We start from the raw sequence: 15,805 nt of genomic DNA on the forward strand, positions 1-15,805 counted from the left end.
CGAAGGTAAGGGTCAATTCATGAAAACATACAACCTACCAAGACCTATATCACGAAGAAATAACAAATGTGAACAGAATTATACCTGGAGAGGACATACAAGCAGTGATCAAAAATCTCCACAAAGAGGGGCACCCGGGTGGCTCAGTTGGGTAAGCGTCAGACTTCAGCTCAGGTCATGATCTCATGGTTCCTGAGTTCAAGCCCCGCATCAGGCTCTGTGCTGACAGTGCAGAGCCTGCTTGGGATTCTCTCTCTCTCCCTCTCTCTCTGCCTCTTCCATCCTGGTGATTTCACTCTCTGAAAATAAATAAACTTAAAAAAATTTTAAAACAAAGTATGGAAGATTCAACATTCAAAAAAATCAATGACAATACATTAGTAGAATGTACTAACAGAATGAAGGAAAAAAAACCACTTGGTCATCTCAATGCGGAAAAAGGCTTTCACAAAATTCAACAAGCTTTCAGGATGAAGACATCCAACAAACTAGGAATAACAGACCACCCCCAACACAATCAAAGTCATATACAAAAAGCACACAACCAGCCTACCCAATGGTGAGAGACTGAAAGTTTTCCTCTAAGATAAAGAAGAAGGCAGGGGCGCCCGGGGGGGCTCAGTCGGTTGAGCGTCCGACTTTGGCTCAGGTCATGCATGATCTTACAGTCCATGAGTTCGAGCGCCATATCAAGCTCTGTGCTGCAGGTCAGAGCCTGGAGCCTGCTTCAGATTCTGTGTTTCCCTCACTCTCTGCCCCTTCCCCACTCACGGTCTGTCTCTCAAAAATGAATAAATTAAAACAAATTTTTTTACGAAAAAAAAAAAGAAGGCGGCAGCAAGGGTCCGCACTCTCAGCATTTCCGTTCATCAGAGTACTGGAAATCCTAGCCAGAGAAATGATCAAGGAAAAGAAATAAAAGCCATCCAAATTCAGAAAGGTTGATTTCATATTTTAAAACTCATGATGAATAAAACTCTTTCCATTCCATTCCCATCATTAATATCTTAAAGGCAGTGACCCACACTTGTTCAGCTTCAAATGTAGTGTAAAAGTGGGCAGACTGCTCGCTATTGGTCTGTTTTTCTAGAAGTTTCCAGGTACGTGTGGACATTAATACAGGATTCCACGCGCCGCTTCTTTTACCCCGGCTTACAGACGGCTAACAGTGCATCCAGACGTGGCCCCTAAACAACCGCTGCCTGAGCGTGAGCCCATCAGCATGTGGCCAAGCCTAGTCACAGGTTCCGTGTCACTGGGTTACCATGAGCTGGAATCTAAATGGAGACGAGGGGGACTGGGGGAAGGCCTGGGGGAGTGTGGACGGGCACGTGTCAAGAGTACTCTAGAGATCCGCAAGGCCAACAGGAAGGAGAAATGGATCATAGACCAAGAATATGACTTTACCTGAGAAAACGCCATTCCTGGGTCCTCTTTCATTTTTCTTCCTCCTCTTCTGGGCCTCTTCCCTCAGGCAATGTGGTTCTTTCTTAGAAGCCCACCTTAAAAGTTGAAAATTCTCTTTAAAGCTTAGAATGGCCATACCCCATTCTGTGCCACAAACACACACAGGGAAGTCCTCACCACGTGGGAGAGTAAAATATTTAAAAATACATAATTGCAAAAACATAACCATTAGTGCAGATCACACTGAAAGACGGTCAGCTACAGAAATTAGCTCTGAGCAAATTTTTGTTTAATTTCAGTTTTGTTGAGGGTTTTTTGTTTTGTTTTGTTCATGAGCAAATGTCTTCATTGTAAATAGATGGACTCTTTTGGGAAAGGTTCCAAGTCAACCCAGCCATCCTTCAGTTTGCAGAGAGCAGACAAAATGGAATTGAGGGGCACAGAGACGTAGTAGCTCACAGCCCACTGTTTTAAGGGATCACATAACAGAAGAAATTGGAGCATTAGGCAACTGTTAAACTAGGTTTCAAAGGCTACAAGACCATCAGCATCCTCACTAAGTACTCACTGAAACAACCTAAAAGTATGTACCAATTGCTGAAGAACTTTCCTAATATATAAGATAAGGAGGAGAAAACACGCACTCCTCAATCTAAACCAGAAACTGACTTAAAAGGCAAATAATTTGTAATTTTTTTTAAAAAATCTAAATAATTCTTGGGAATGCAAGCTGGTGCAGCCACTCTGGAAAACAGTATGGGGGTTCCTCAAAAAACTAAAATAGAACTACCCTACAACCCAGCAATTGCACTACTAGGCATTTATCCAAGGGATACAGGTGTGCTGTTTCGAAGGGACACATGCACCCCCATGTTTACAGCAGCACTATCAACAATAGCCAGAGTATGGAAAGAGCCCAAATGTCCATCGATGGATGAATGGATAAAGAAGGTGTGGCATATATATACAACGGAGTATTACTGGGCAATCAAAAAGAATGAAATCTTGCCATTTGCAATTATGTGGATGGAACTGGAGGATATTATGCTAAGTGAAATCAGTGAGAGAAAGACAAAAATCATATGACTTCACTCATAGGAGGACTTTAAGAGACAAAACAGATGAACATAGGGAAGGGAAACAAAAATGATATAAAAACAGGGAGGGGGACAAAACATGAGAGACTCTTAAGTATGGAGAACAAACAAAGGGTTACTGGAGGGATTGTGGGAGAGAGGATGGGCTAGTAAGGGGCATTAAGGAATCTACTCCTGAAATCATTGTTTCACTATATGCTAACTAATTTGGATGTAAATTTTTTTTAAAAAGCTAAGTAATTCTGGGGTCAAAGTGAAAACAAAATTAACATATCACATTGGGCAATTAAAATAAAAACTTAAAAAATATATATCATACTGAAAAAAGAATAACCTGACTTGAGTGTACAGGAGGCCACAAAAGCTTATTTCAGAAGTTAATAATTATTTATATAAGGGGCACCTGGGTGGCTCAGATGGTTGAGCTTCTGACTCAGGTCATGATCTCACCGTGAGTGAGCTGGAGCCCTGCCTTAGGCTTTGTGCTGGTGATGCGGGGCCTGCTTGGGATTCTCTCTTACTCTTCCTCTCTCTCTCAAAATAAATAAGCTTTAAACAATTATTATTATTGGGGCGCCTGGGTGGCGCAGTCGGTTAAGCGTCCGACTTCAGCCAGGTCACGATCTCGTGGTCCGTGAGTTCGAGCCCCGCGACGGGCTCTGGGCTGATGGCTCAGAGCCTGGAGCCTGTTTCCGATTCTGTGTCTCCCTCTTTCTCTGCCCCTCCCCCGTTCATGCTCTGTCTCTCTCTGTCCCAAAAAAATAAATAAACATTGGAAAAAAAAAATTAAAAAAAAAAAAAAAGGCACCAGGTAGGGGCACCTGGACAGCTCAGCTGGTTAAGCATGTGACTCTTTTTTAAAGAGTTTTTTTAGATGTTTATTTATTTTTGAGAGAGAGCATGCGCACAAGAGTGCTTAAGAGTGGGGGAGGGGCGAGAGGGAGATAGAGGATTCAAGGCAGGCTCCTCACCAAGAGCAGAAGAGCGGAAGGCCCTGCTCGGGCTAGAATTCAAGGACCCTGGGATCATGACCTAAGCTGAAGTCGGACGCTGACCAACTGAACCACCCAGGTGTCCCTACTCATCCCCTAAGCAGTGGACTCGAGTTTAGCTCAGGTCGCGATCTCACAGTTAAGTGAGATAGAGCCCAGAGTTGGGTTCCACACTAACAGCACAGAGCCTGCTTGGGACTCTCTCTCCCCGTCTCGGCTTCTCCCCCACGCGTGCGCACAGGCACGCGCACACACACACTCTCTCTCTCTCCCCCAAAATAAAGAAAAAAAAAAAAACATTAAAAAGTATATATAAATAAATAAAAAGGCACCATGTAGTGACCAGCATTTCTCCCCTTCCCCAACCCAGGCAAAGGGGAGAGGGTGATCCACAAATGACTAAGTTACCGCCCACTGGCTGAATACGGTTTGCAAATGGAAATTATCTTGCGATGCAAATAAATATAAAACGCACAAGCCTTACGGCAGGTGTTTTGAAGTTCTCGTCCTCATCCATACGATTTAAACAAACTTTAAACGTATTAGATGGTAAAGCCCCAAATCAGTATTTCACAACTTAATCATCTATAACCAATTAACGCAGACCCATCTGGATTCAGGCCCACCCTCTCTTTTCACTAAGATGTACTTTCCTCTTATTCTATCTTCTGTGTTTCTCTTTTTTTTTTTTTTTTTTTTCTGTTTCCCCCCTGGGTTTCTGCTCAGTCTGTTATCCTCTTTCTGTCCTCTGGATTCCTTCCCTCACACCTAGTCTGTCCCATTGTGCACGTGTTTCCCCTCTTGTTTTTATTTCTCCCCAGTCCTACCGATTGTCCCCAGTCTCCATGCATTTCAGCCTCTTTCTTGTCCCACCTGCGCTCTTTCCCTGCTCTCCGTTATATTCCTCTCTTCTTTCTCTGTTATACTCCCTTGGTCCCCACTCTCTGGCACCCCCAGGTAGCTATACTTCCATTCTGGTTTCTTGCTCCGCTCTCTTGTCACCTCTTTCCTCTGTCTCAACTACACCTTCCTCTGTTGGCCACGACTTTAACTCTTTAGTCCTCTCCTCCCTCTGACGTGCCTCACCATTGTTGCCTCCACTCCTACTCTGAACGAGGGCCCTTCCATTTTGCTCTCCTTCATCTCCCTGGAGACCGGGCTTTCCTCACACTTCTACTTTTTCCACCTGCTACTTCCGCGTCTTAGTCTGTCTCTTTGCAAAGTCCCTCACCCATCCTCTACGTTGCCTCTAGGTTTTCTTTCAATGGCTTTCTTTCTCCCAATCGCCCTCCATCACACATTGAGTAGGCGTGGGATGAAATAAGACAACCGCCTCCTGGAAGAACCACGTTTTCGAGTGGGGAGGAATTTGGGGCGAAATACACTGGGTGTCACTAGGCAGGCCAAGTCACCCACCCCAGCGCGGAGTCAGGGGAAGAGGTGACCAGGGAGAGGGGGTTTTGGGGAACAGAAGCCGACGCGAGGAGAGGGGGCGGGGAAGGTGCCCCAGAAGGGTGGGCTCTCCAGAATCGTCGGCCCGGAGGAGGATGCGGCCTCTCCCGAGAGGCTGCAGGGACTGCCAGGCAGGGCCGACAGGGCGAGGCTGGGGCGGGGCGGGAATCCACTGCGTGGAAGGGGGCTTTTCACGACGTGAGGCGGGCGGCGGGTTCCGAAGAGAATTCCAGCAGGACACGGACGGGAAAGCCGGTGTCTGCGTGGCCCGAACGCGGAAACGCCGGGGACAGGGGCCAGTTTAGCTGCGATTTAAAACAGAAAGGGACGCGCCCCCGGCCTCCCAATGTGACATTTGAATTTACTTGGGGTGCGCTGGCGAATGCGGGGATTTTAAGACCCGTAGCGATACCCAGACCCCGGCTTTGGAGGAGAGGGGACTGCAAAGAGCAGGTTTAAACTATAAAGACGGAAACTCACACTCAACAGCGAAACTTTTGCTCCGCGCTATCCGCTTCCGGCTCTACAGGAACCTGAGGGCGCGTGCAATAAAAAGACAAAGGGGCCGTGTGTGGGAGGGGCCTAAGCGGGGCGTGGCCGCCAGGGGCGGGGCGTGAAGTGGTGAGGCCTCAGCAGGTACCGCGATGGGGGCAGGACAGAGCCGGTGAGGGGCGGGACCCGAAGGGAGGTGAGGCCTCCGCAGGAGCGGGACGAAGCTGGAGAGGGGGCCGGGCTTCGGAGAGCCCGTCAGGGGGCGGAGCGTGGAAGGAGGCTAGACCACAAGGGGGCAGGTACGGTGAGGGGGCAGGTACGGCGAGGGGGCAGGTACCGCGAGGCGGCAGGTATATGGCGGGTGTCCCTCCCCTCGCTCCCAAGGTGCCTCTGCCAGGTATAAAAATGATTCTTGAAATATCTCCAGGAGCAGCCTTGCTTCCTGCTTATTTCACGGTCTCTAACAGTTTTAAGGTAAAAGCCCGTGAAGCTGAAGCAATTTGGGGGCCAGGGAACTGGGATCCTGGTGGTCTGTGGGGACGTGGTGGGTGCAGGAACATTTCCTGTAGTTAGGATCAATTTAAGTAGTTTAATTACACAGCTGGAGCTGTTTGTGTCGGGCTTACAAACTAGAATGCAAAATTCAAAACTCCCTGGAGAGAAAGGGCAATTCCATACGGACACCCAACAAAAATGGCATTGCTTTTTCAATTCCCCAATCACCCAAGAGGCCAAACTCAACGCTGTGCTCAGTTCCGAAGACTTGCATAGGGACGAGACCAGAGGAAAGAGGCGTGGAGGGCGAAGGCATATATAATTTGGGTTGCCAACCACTGCTTTAGGAAGAACACTAACTTTTTTAAAAATGTTATAAATTGCCTTGTTGTCGTTTATGTTTGTTATAACAATTTATTCTGTTACACGCTTGAGATGACTTACCTTCAAATACCTGAATTTAACTTTACATCATAATATACTTAAATCAGTATCTAAATATAATTTCAAAATCACTACACATACCTTCTCAAAGTACAAGGTTTTTTATTTACAAATTGTATATTTTAGTTCTTTGCTTTCTAAATGTTTACAAAGCTTGTAACATATGTAGTCTTAGCGATTTTCACTTAAAGAATAATCAATTTTGCAATATTTCTAAAGGCACCCAGCAGGGAAGTGTATGCTCTTTAATATGAACCCTAAGGAAAGTAAAACTAGGTTATAAAACATCCAACAAACTTCTACCCTGAATAATTTTTCTGGCAGTATCTGTTAACATCTACTACAGATGTGTTTTCTCTCACCCTGCATATGGAAGATTTCAACCACGTCAAACTGACAGTCAATCAAAATACGTTTAGATAGGGAAATTAGCATATTTAAAATACTTTCAGGTAAAATTGAGCAGAATGTCTTGACATAGCACACATATGAATAAAAGAAGATCTATCATCCCATTTTTATTTTATTCTTTTTATCCCATTTTTAAAAGATGCAGTGACACAGTGCCCCTCCATAACACAGGATGAGGTACGAGCTATGTGACCTGGCTTCAGGCCCACTGGCGCAGAATCCCAGAAGCAATCCCATTAGTTTGAGGACCTAGCTGGACAGGGTTTTTGCCTGCCAAAAGTGAAAGATATGACTGCTCCTTCCTTCAAATGCATTGACTTATAAAGAAATCAATAAGGGGCGCCAGGCTGGCTCAGTTCTTAGAGCATGCAACTCTTGATCTCAGAGGTTGTGAGTTCAGGCCCCAGGTTGGGTGCAGAGATTACTTAATAAATAAACTTAAAAAGAGAGAGAGAGAGAGAGAGAGAGAGAGAGAGAGAGAGAGAGAGAGAGAGAGAGAAACCCATTATTTAATTAAATCAACTTCATAGAAACACTGACTAGAAAAGTGGTTGCCAGGACTGGGGGGTGCGGGAAACACAGAGAGGTTGATAAAAGGGTACAAGCTTTCAGTTCTAAAACTAATAAAGACTAAGGAATTCATGTAGGACATGGCAACTACATTCTATTATATACGTGAAATCTTAGAGAACTTAAATGTTCACACACACACACACACACACACACACACACAATAAATATGTAAAGTAATAGATGTGACAACTACATGGGGAAAATCCTTTTAAAATCTATACATATATCAAATCATCACAATGTACATTTAAATATCATACAATTGGGGCGCCTGGGTGGCGCAGTTGGTTGAGCATCCGACTTCAGCCAGGTCACGATCTCGCGGTCCGTGAGTTCGAGCCCCGCGTCAGGCTCTGGGCTGATGGCTCGGAGCCTGGAGCCTGTTTCCTATTCTGTGTCTCCCTCTCTCTGCCCCTACCCCATTCATGCTCTGTCTCTCTCTCTGTCCCAAAAATAAATAAAAACGTTGTAAAAAAAATTTAAAAAAATAAATATCATACAATTTTATTTGATAATTATACTTCATTAAATCTGGAAGGAAAAAAAAAGTAGAAAAGTTATACCAGCAGGGTCACCTGGGTGGCTCAGTTGGTTGAGTATCTGACTCTTGGTTTCAGCTCTGGTCATGGTTTCACAGTTTGTGAGTCCAAGCCCTGCATCGGGCTCTGCACTGATGGTGCAGAGCCTACTTGGGATTCTCTCTCTCTCCCTCTCTCTTCCCCTTCCCTGCTTGCGCTGTCTCTCTCTCAAAACAAATAAATGACCTTAAAAAAAAAAAAGTTATACCATCAGTTAAGTGTGAATCATACACCTGCATGAATTATATTGGTTCTTTCGATTAAGCTCTCCTGATAACTGTTCTCTCTTCAATTGTCAAAAATAAGATTCATTTTCATTAATTTTTTAATGTTTATTTATTTTTGAAGGAGAAAGACAGCATGAGCAGGGGAGGGACAGAAAGAAAGGGAAACACAGAATCCGAAGCAGGCTCCAGGCTCTGAGCTGTCAGCACAGAGCCCGACTCAGGGCTCGAACTCACAAGCCATGAGATCATGACCTGAGCCGAAGTCAGATACTCAACCAACTGAGCCACCTAGGTGCCCCTTCACTAATTCTTGAAATAAAACAGCTATTAACATCCAAAGGACAATGTAGCCACCATGTCTCCTGTATTATTTCTACCACATAATCAGTCCCTAGTAACCTATTCCTATCTTCCCATATAAATCCCAATCTCCCAGTGTCTTGACCTGCTTTATTTCATGGTCATTTGGTAAAGCATTCCTTTCCTATAAACCACATGGAGTCTGTCTGGAGAAAGGCTCCCTGAACACAATAAACCCAAGGGCTTAACTGCATCGTTTTACAGTATTCTCTGCCACCCCACATCCTCCCTAATTCAGAAAATATTTAATTTTATTTATTTGTTTTTAAATGTTTATTTGAGAGAGAAAGAGCACAAGCAAGGGAGGGGCAGAGAGAGAGAGAGGGAGGGAGACACAGAATCCGAAGCAGGTTCCAGGCTCTGATGTGGGGCTTGAACTCACCAACTAGGAGATCATGACCTAAGTTGAAGTTGGACACTTAATGGACTGGGTCACCCAGGTGCCCCAAGATAATATTTACTTTTAAAAGGAAGTATCCTTGTTCTTTCAGGGAACAAAAATATGAATGAACCTCAGCTAATGAAGTAGGACCTTCCATCTTTGTAATTCTGTCCCAGAGACCATGACAAAAGGCCAGTGAGAAAAGCCTATCACCAGAATCCAAATGTCAGGTTGAAACTCCTAGATAATGGAGCAGCCTTCTAAAGAAACCTCAAAAAATTGAATAAAATACCTCATAAAATTATTTGGCCATCTCCACATATTTGTTCTTTTGCTATCTATCATGCCGTGAGTTTTAACATATTTTGACTTCTATTTATTCTGCAGTATGGGATATCTCAGATTAATCTTGAAGAAAGACTTATTCTTTGTAAAAATATTCTGATGTCGAGTCTGTTGTGACAATTAAGAAAATTAACATGTTCCATTACATTGGAAGTATGAATTCGTTGTCAATCCTGAGAACCCACCTTTGCTCCAAGGTCTTTTCCAGGTTCAGTACAGATGTATGGTTCCTCTCCCCTATGATTCTCTGACACCAAAAGCATGGATGTTTGAAACAAAGCCTTATCACAAACTACCTTTGCAAGATCGCTCTCCAATATAAATCCTGATGTTTCAATTTTGATCTTTGTTCTCAATAGTTAAGAGTCTGTTTCTTGGATTGTCTCTTTTTTTCCCCTTTGCTCGTTTGTTTTGCTTATTAAGTTCCACATATGAGTAAAATCGTATAGTACTTGCCTGAATGGGCGGGCCTACGCCGGCCAACTCCATCTGGTTCTGTGTCCTTCACCTTGACCACGCCTCCTCCCCTTGAGTAACCTCCCGCTAACCCGTTCAAACTTCCCGATCAAAACACACCCAGCGACCTGCATAACAGGACTCCAACCCTTCCCCCAGACAATCGGCTGAGGCCACAGACATTACCTCACCAACTGCCCCTAGGCCCCAATAAAACCTTTGTCCTTTTGAAACTCACTCTCTCTCCCCGGTATCTCACCGCTGTGTCGGTGCAGATAGAGGATTGAGCTCAAGCTAGCTCGAATAAAGGCTCTTTGCTTTTGCATCGGACTCCACTCCCTGGTGGTCTTTGGGGATCACGAATTCTGGGCATAACAGCCTTTCTCTGACTGACTCATTTTGCTTAGCATTATACTCTTTAGTGCCATCCATATTGTCACAAATGGCAAGATTTCATTCTTTTTTATGGCTGAATAAAATACCATTGTATCTATATACCACATCCACATTGTCTTTATTCATTCTTCTGTCCATGGACATTTGAGCAGCTTCCATATCTTGGCTCTTGTAAATAATGCTTCTAAAAACTTAGGTAGGGGTGCATGTATCCTTTTGAATTAGTGCTTTTGTATTTTTTCGGCAAATACCCAGTAGTGTGATTACTGGGTAATAGGGTCATTCTATTTTTAACTTTGTGGGGAACCCCCATACTGTTCTCCAGAGTGGCTGCACCAGTTTGCATTCCTACCAACAGTGCAAGAGGGCTCCTTTTCTTCATATCTTCACCAGCACTTGTTGTTTCCACACTCAACTAATTTTTAACAACCACATAATTGGGAAAGGATAGTCTCTTCAATAAATGGTGTAGGGAAAACTGGAGGTCTATGTGCACAAGAACGAAACAACCCTTACCTTACAACATACTCAAAAATCAACCCAAAACGGATTAAAGACTAAATGTAAATTACGAAACTATAAAACTCCTAGAAGAAAATAAAGGGGGAAAGTTCCTTAATATTGATTTTGGCAATGATTGTTTAGAATTGAAAACAAAAGTGTCAAAAACAAAAACAAAAATAAGACCAGATCACACTAAAAACCTTCTGCACAGCAAAGAAACAGTCAATAAAATTAAAAGTCAACCTATGAAATAGGAGTAAATATTTGCAAATGCTCAAGATGACAAGGTGTTAATATCCAAAATATGTAAGAACTTATGAAACTCAATAGCAAAACAAACCAAAAGGAAAAATAAACACAATGATTAAAAAAATGGACAGAGGACTGGGGTGCCTGGATGGCTCAATCCAATCGGTTAAGCATCCAACTTCAGCTCAGGTCATGGTCTCACAGTTGGGGAGTTCGAGCCCCACTTCCGGCTCCAGGCTCTGTGCTGACAGTTCAGAATCTGGAGCCTGCTTTGGATTCTGTGTCTCCCTCTCTCCACCCCTCCCCCACTCATGCTCTGTCTGTCTCTGTCTTTCTCAAAAAGTAAACAAACATTGAAAAAAAATGGACAGAGGACATGAATAGACATTTTCCCAAAGACATACAAATGGCCAACAGATACATGAAAAGATGCTCAACATCACCAGTCATCAAGGAAATGCAAATCAAAACCACCATGAGATATTACATCACACCTGTTAGGAAGGCAATTATCAAAAAGTCAAAAGATAAAAAGAATTGGAGAGGACATAGAGAAAGGAATCCTGTGCCCTGTGAGTGGGAATGTAAATTAATGCAGCCACTGTGGAAAACAGTATGGAGGTTCCTCAAAATATTAAAAAAAGAAATACCCTGTGATCCTATAAACCCACTACTGAATATTTACCCAATGAAAACAAAAACACTAATTTAAAAACATAAAGGCACCCCTAGATTTACTGCAGTATTATTTACAACAGCCCAGATACGGAAGCAGCCCAAGTGTCCATGGATAGGGGAATAGATGAAGATGTGGTATACATATTCAATGGAAAATTATTAGTCAGACATAAAAAAGAATGAAGTCTCATCATTTGTACAACGTGAATAGCATATAGGGTATTATGGTAAGTGAACTAAGTTGGAGAGAAAAAGACAAATACTATATGACTCCACTTATATGTGGAATGTAAAAAACAAAATAATATGCACAAACAAAAAGATAGAAATAGACTCGTAAATACAGACAACAAATTGGTGGTTACCAGAGGGGAGGAGGTAGGCAATGCGCAAAATAGGTGTAGGGGATGAAGAGGTAAAATCTTCCAGTTATAAAATAAGGAAGTCACAGAAATGAAAGGTACAGGGGCACCAGGGTGGCTCGGTTAAGCGACCGACTTTGGCTCAGGTCATGATCTCGCGGTTCATTGGTGCAAGCCTCGTGTAGGGCTCTGTGCTGACAGCTCAGAGCCTGGAGCCTGCTTCGGATTCTGTGTCTCCCTCTTTCTCTGCCCCTCTCCTGCTAATACTCTGTCTCTCTCTCAAAAATGAATAAACATTAAAAAAATAAAAATAAAACAACAATCATGCAAAAAACTTGAAGAAGAAAAAAAAGCCATGTATTTAAGCAGACTATTTCACCAAATAGCATGACCAAGACTGGACAATTTCCTCTAAATTAAGGCTGAGAAAAGGGGCCAGCCAGGCCTCCAGCAATTAAACACTGCAAAGGATGCCTGAGGAGGGAGCAATACAAGAGAAAAGAAGGAAAGAAAAAAAGAAGGGAGGGGAGAGAGTCAAAGACCTGGTGTGTTACGTTCATGGATGACAGGATTGCAACTTTGCCCAAGGTGGTCGCTGAGGCAGGAGAACTAAAGCAATGTACTAAAAATAATATTCTTTCTTTACTGGCCCAGATTTCCCCCCCATCGGTCTCCTTTTCCAGAATCTTCCAACTCTTCCTACACATGAATCCAGGACTTCCACACACGGCTTCTTTCATCCTGGTCGACAGAGAGCCTACAGTGTGTCCAGAGGCGGCCCCTAAACACCCCCTGCAGCCCAGCCACACTGACACCACCCGTCTCCACTCGCCTGCTGCGAAGCCCCTCAGGATGTGCCCAGTGCAGCCCCCTCACAGGCTCCGATCCCTGGGTCACTACGAGCTGGAATCTAAGTGCAGAGGAGAGGGACCGGGGAAGGCCTGGGGGAGTGTGGACAAACACTTCAGACTCAGACAAGGTTGGCAAGTCCAAGAAGGGCCTTGCAGGAATGAGAGACAGGAAATCGACCCAGGATACGACTTCACCTGACAGACGGCCATTCCCGACTCCTTTCCTTTGCTCTTCCTCCCTTTCCAGGATTCTTCCTCAGGCAGGATCAGGCTTGGGAATTCAACCCTAAGTGTCAAGAAAACGCAGCTTAATGCTTTGAGTCAGTCTGGGTCCTTCCCGTCCTGCAGCCTCACACGGGAAGGCCTCTCCGTGTGAAAACACGGGGGGTGCCCCGGGACAGTGGACTCCTCCAGAGGCCAGCAAGTGACCTTCCCACCCTTCTTCTTCAGAACCGGCTCCCACCCTGGTGAAGCCCCCCACACACGGCATCAGTGGGGACCTGGGCGGGACCTGACCCTCCCCTGCAGGTCACAGGCCCGCCCCGATCACACCCCATGCAGAGCAGGGGCCCCCTCACCTCTCCCTGGGTCAGAGGCTGATGTCAGCCTCAGACATGCAGCACCACAGCCTTGGTGCTCAGCGCTGGAGACACATCAGAAACCCCCGAGGCACTTTAACTAGGACTGAGATCAGGCCCTGTCTCCCCTTGGCCATTTGAAGGGACTCTCCGGGAGGGGGTCCGAGAGGCTCCGCTGAGAAGGTGGCATCAGAACGAGGACCCAGGGGAGGGAGCGTGTTTGCCACCCGCCTATGAAGGGCCACACAGTTCCAGGCAGAGGGACAGGCCCTGGGAGGCCCTCAGGCAGGAGCAAGCCTGGCCCCAGGAGAGGGGAAGAGGCCTGCATGGCAGCAGTGGGGTGAGGAGACCAGCAGGGGAGGAGGACAGACAGGGGCCTGGGGAGGCAGATCCGGAAGGGCGTGTCTTCTAACATTTGCACCCTACCTTTTTTTTTTTTTTTTTAGTTTTTTTAATGTTGATTTATTTTTTTGGAGAGAGGGAGCGAGCACCCACCAGTGGGGGGAGGAGCAGAGAGAGAGAGAGAGAGAGGGAGAGAGAGAGACACCCAAGCAGGCTCTGCACTGTCAGCACAAAGGCCAATGCAGGACGCGAATCCATGAACCCACGAACCGCGAGATCATGACCTGAGCCAAAATCAAGAGTCAGACACTTAACCAACTGCCTTAACCAACTGCCTCACCCAGGTGCCTCGTTTTTTGTTTTTTTTAATGTTTGGGTTTTTTTTTTCAGAGAGTGTGCACATGTGCACGGGGGGGGGGGGGTGCTGAAGGGCAGGGGAGTGGGGAACAGGATCCAAAGTGGGCTGTGCACTGACAGCAGAGAGCCCAATGTGGGGCTTGAACTCACAAACCTTGAGATCATGACCTGAGGCTAAGTTGGATGCTTAACTGACTGAGCCACCCAGGCGCCCCCCGCCTCCAACATCTTGAAAGAATTTTAGAAACCGCATGTTCCTCCTCTCATGTTAAGTAAACATCAAATTTTTTTCTTCATCTTATACAATAAAACATTTACAAATATAATGTAGTATCTTATATTTAGAATCCTGCTTGACGTGGGGCTCGAACTCAAAAAACTGGAGATCATGACCTGAGCTGAAATCAAGAGTCAGACGTTTAACCAACTGAGCCACCCAAGCGCCCCTCCTCAAGCCTTTTAGACTGTTTTATAAGCCTCATCCTTATCTGTACAATTTATTTTTTTTAATGTTTATTTATTTTTGAGAGAGACAGAAATTTTTTTTGTGAGTAGGGGAGGGGCAGAGAGAATGAGGGAGACACAGAATCCGAAGCAGGCTCCAGGCTCCGAGCTGTCAGCACAGAAGCCAACGCGGGACTTACTCACAAACTGAGATCAGACCTGAGCCAAAGTCGGACGCTTAACCGACTGAGCCAACCAGGCTACCCCATTATCTGTATAATTTAAACAAACTTCAGTTTCTTAGGTTATAAAGTCACAAGTCAATATAACAACTTAATCATCCATATCCAACCTTACCACTCACCTGGATCCAGGTACACCCTCTTTCTTCACTAGGATGTTTCCCTTATTCTGTATCTCTCTCTCCATTTCTTTCACTCTGTCTCTTGGCAAAGATTCTTTGCTTCACCAAACTTGAGCCAGACCCCTGAATCTTCTCCTGGGCCCATCTGTGCACTTCCTTATAAAACCAGCTTTGGCAAGAACCCGGAGTTTAACCAGAACCTCCCACCCTCTGTGTCTGATCAGGTTCCTTGTCCCCCACTACTCCCCAGGCGATGTCTGATCACCCTGGCCTGTCCTCAGCAAGAATCCTACTTGGTCTGCTTAGCCAGAACCACACGTAGCCCTGATGCTCCCTCTTGGCGATTTTCCATGCAGTAACCCCCCCCCCCTTGCCTCTTAAATTCCCACTTGCCCACGGTGTATTCAGAGTTGAGCCCAATCTGTCTCCCCCACTCTGTATCCTATTGCTGTGGTCCCTACACCTGTCCGGAGGCTGGTCCTGAATAAACCCTGCCTTACCATCTTTAACAGGCACCAGTGATTTTTTTTTTTCTTTGACACTCTCACTTTTTTTGGTGGGGGCAGGGGACTGTGTCTGGTTTCCCCTTGGATGTCTCTCACTCTGTTCCCCTCTCCTGTCCCGCTTTCTCCCCTTTCTGGATTCCTTCTCTCACATCTCTTCTGCCCCACTCTGCAACCTGTTTCCCCTCCTGTTGCTTTCTCCCCAACCTGATTGTTCCCAAGTATTTCTGCCTCCTTCGTCCCCCACCTGTCTCTGCTCTCCCTATTAGGTTGGGGCTACCTCTGTTACAACACCCACTGCGCCCCCCCCCCCCCCCCCCCCCGCTTTCTGGCACCCCGAGCTCACTACGCTGCTTCCCTGCAGTCTCTCCTCCTCTCCTCATCCGCGGTTCCTTCTTTCTGTCCCAGCACCACGCTGGTCTGCCATGGCTCCAACTCATGTACCCTCTCTCCACCGTCGGTCTGA

At 45.5% G+C, this 15,805-nt stretch overlaps 1 protein-coding gene and 1 long non-coding RNA gene across 4 annotated transcripts in view; one reads left to right on the forward strand and one right to left on the reverse strand.

The window, feature by feature from the left end:
- Nucleotides 1-5,542, reverse strand: part of LOC102902178 (zinc finger protein 160-like) — a 30,764-nt gene extending 25,222 nt beyond the window's left edge. For 2 of the 3 annotated variants that reach the window (XM_023244968.2, XM_045046267.1), the window contains exons 1-2: nucleotides 5,429-5,539; nucleotides 1,408-1,502 (exon numbers count right to left, since the gene is read on the reverse strand). In XM_023244968.2, the coding sequence (XP_023100736.2) occupies nucleotides 1,408-1,440 (33 nt within the window). In that variant the 5' untranslated portion in view covers nucleotides 1,441-1,502; nucleotides 5,429-5,539. Of the gene's footprint in view, nucleotides 1-1,407; nucleotides 1,503-5,428 lie in introns of all 3 variants that reach the window. The other variant, XM_045046266.1, reaches the window with a different exon arrangement.
- Nucleotides 5,543-5,579: 37 nt separating this feature from the next.
- LOC109494601 lies at nucleotides 5,580-9,214 on the forward strand. The gene is made up of 2 exons (XR_002149575.3): nucleotides 5,580-5,739; nucleotides 9,020-9,214. It is a non-coding gene; the product is annotated as an uncharacterized LOC109494601 (long non-coding RNA).
- The last annotated feature ends 6,591 nt before the right edge of the window (nucleotides 9,215-15,805 follow it).

This window comes from Felis catus, chromosome E2 (genome assembly GCF_018350175.1).
Source record: "Felis catus isolate Fca126 chromosome E2, F.catus_Fca126_mat1.0, whole genome shotgun sequence".
Lineage (NCBI taxonomy): Eukaryota > Metazoa > Chordata > Mammalia > Carnivora > Felidae > Felis > Felis catus.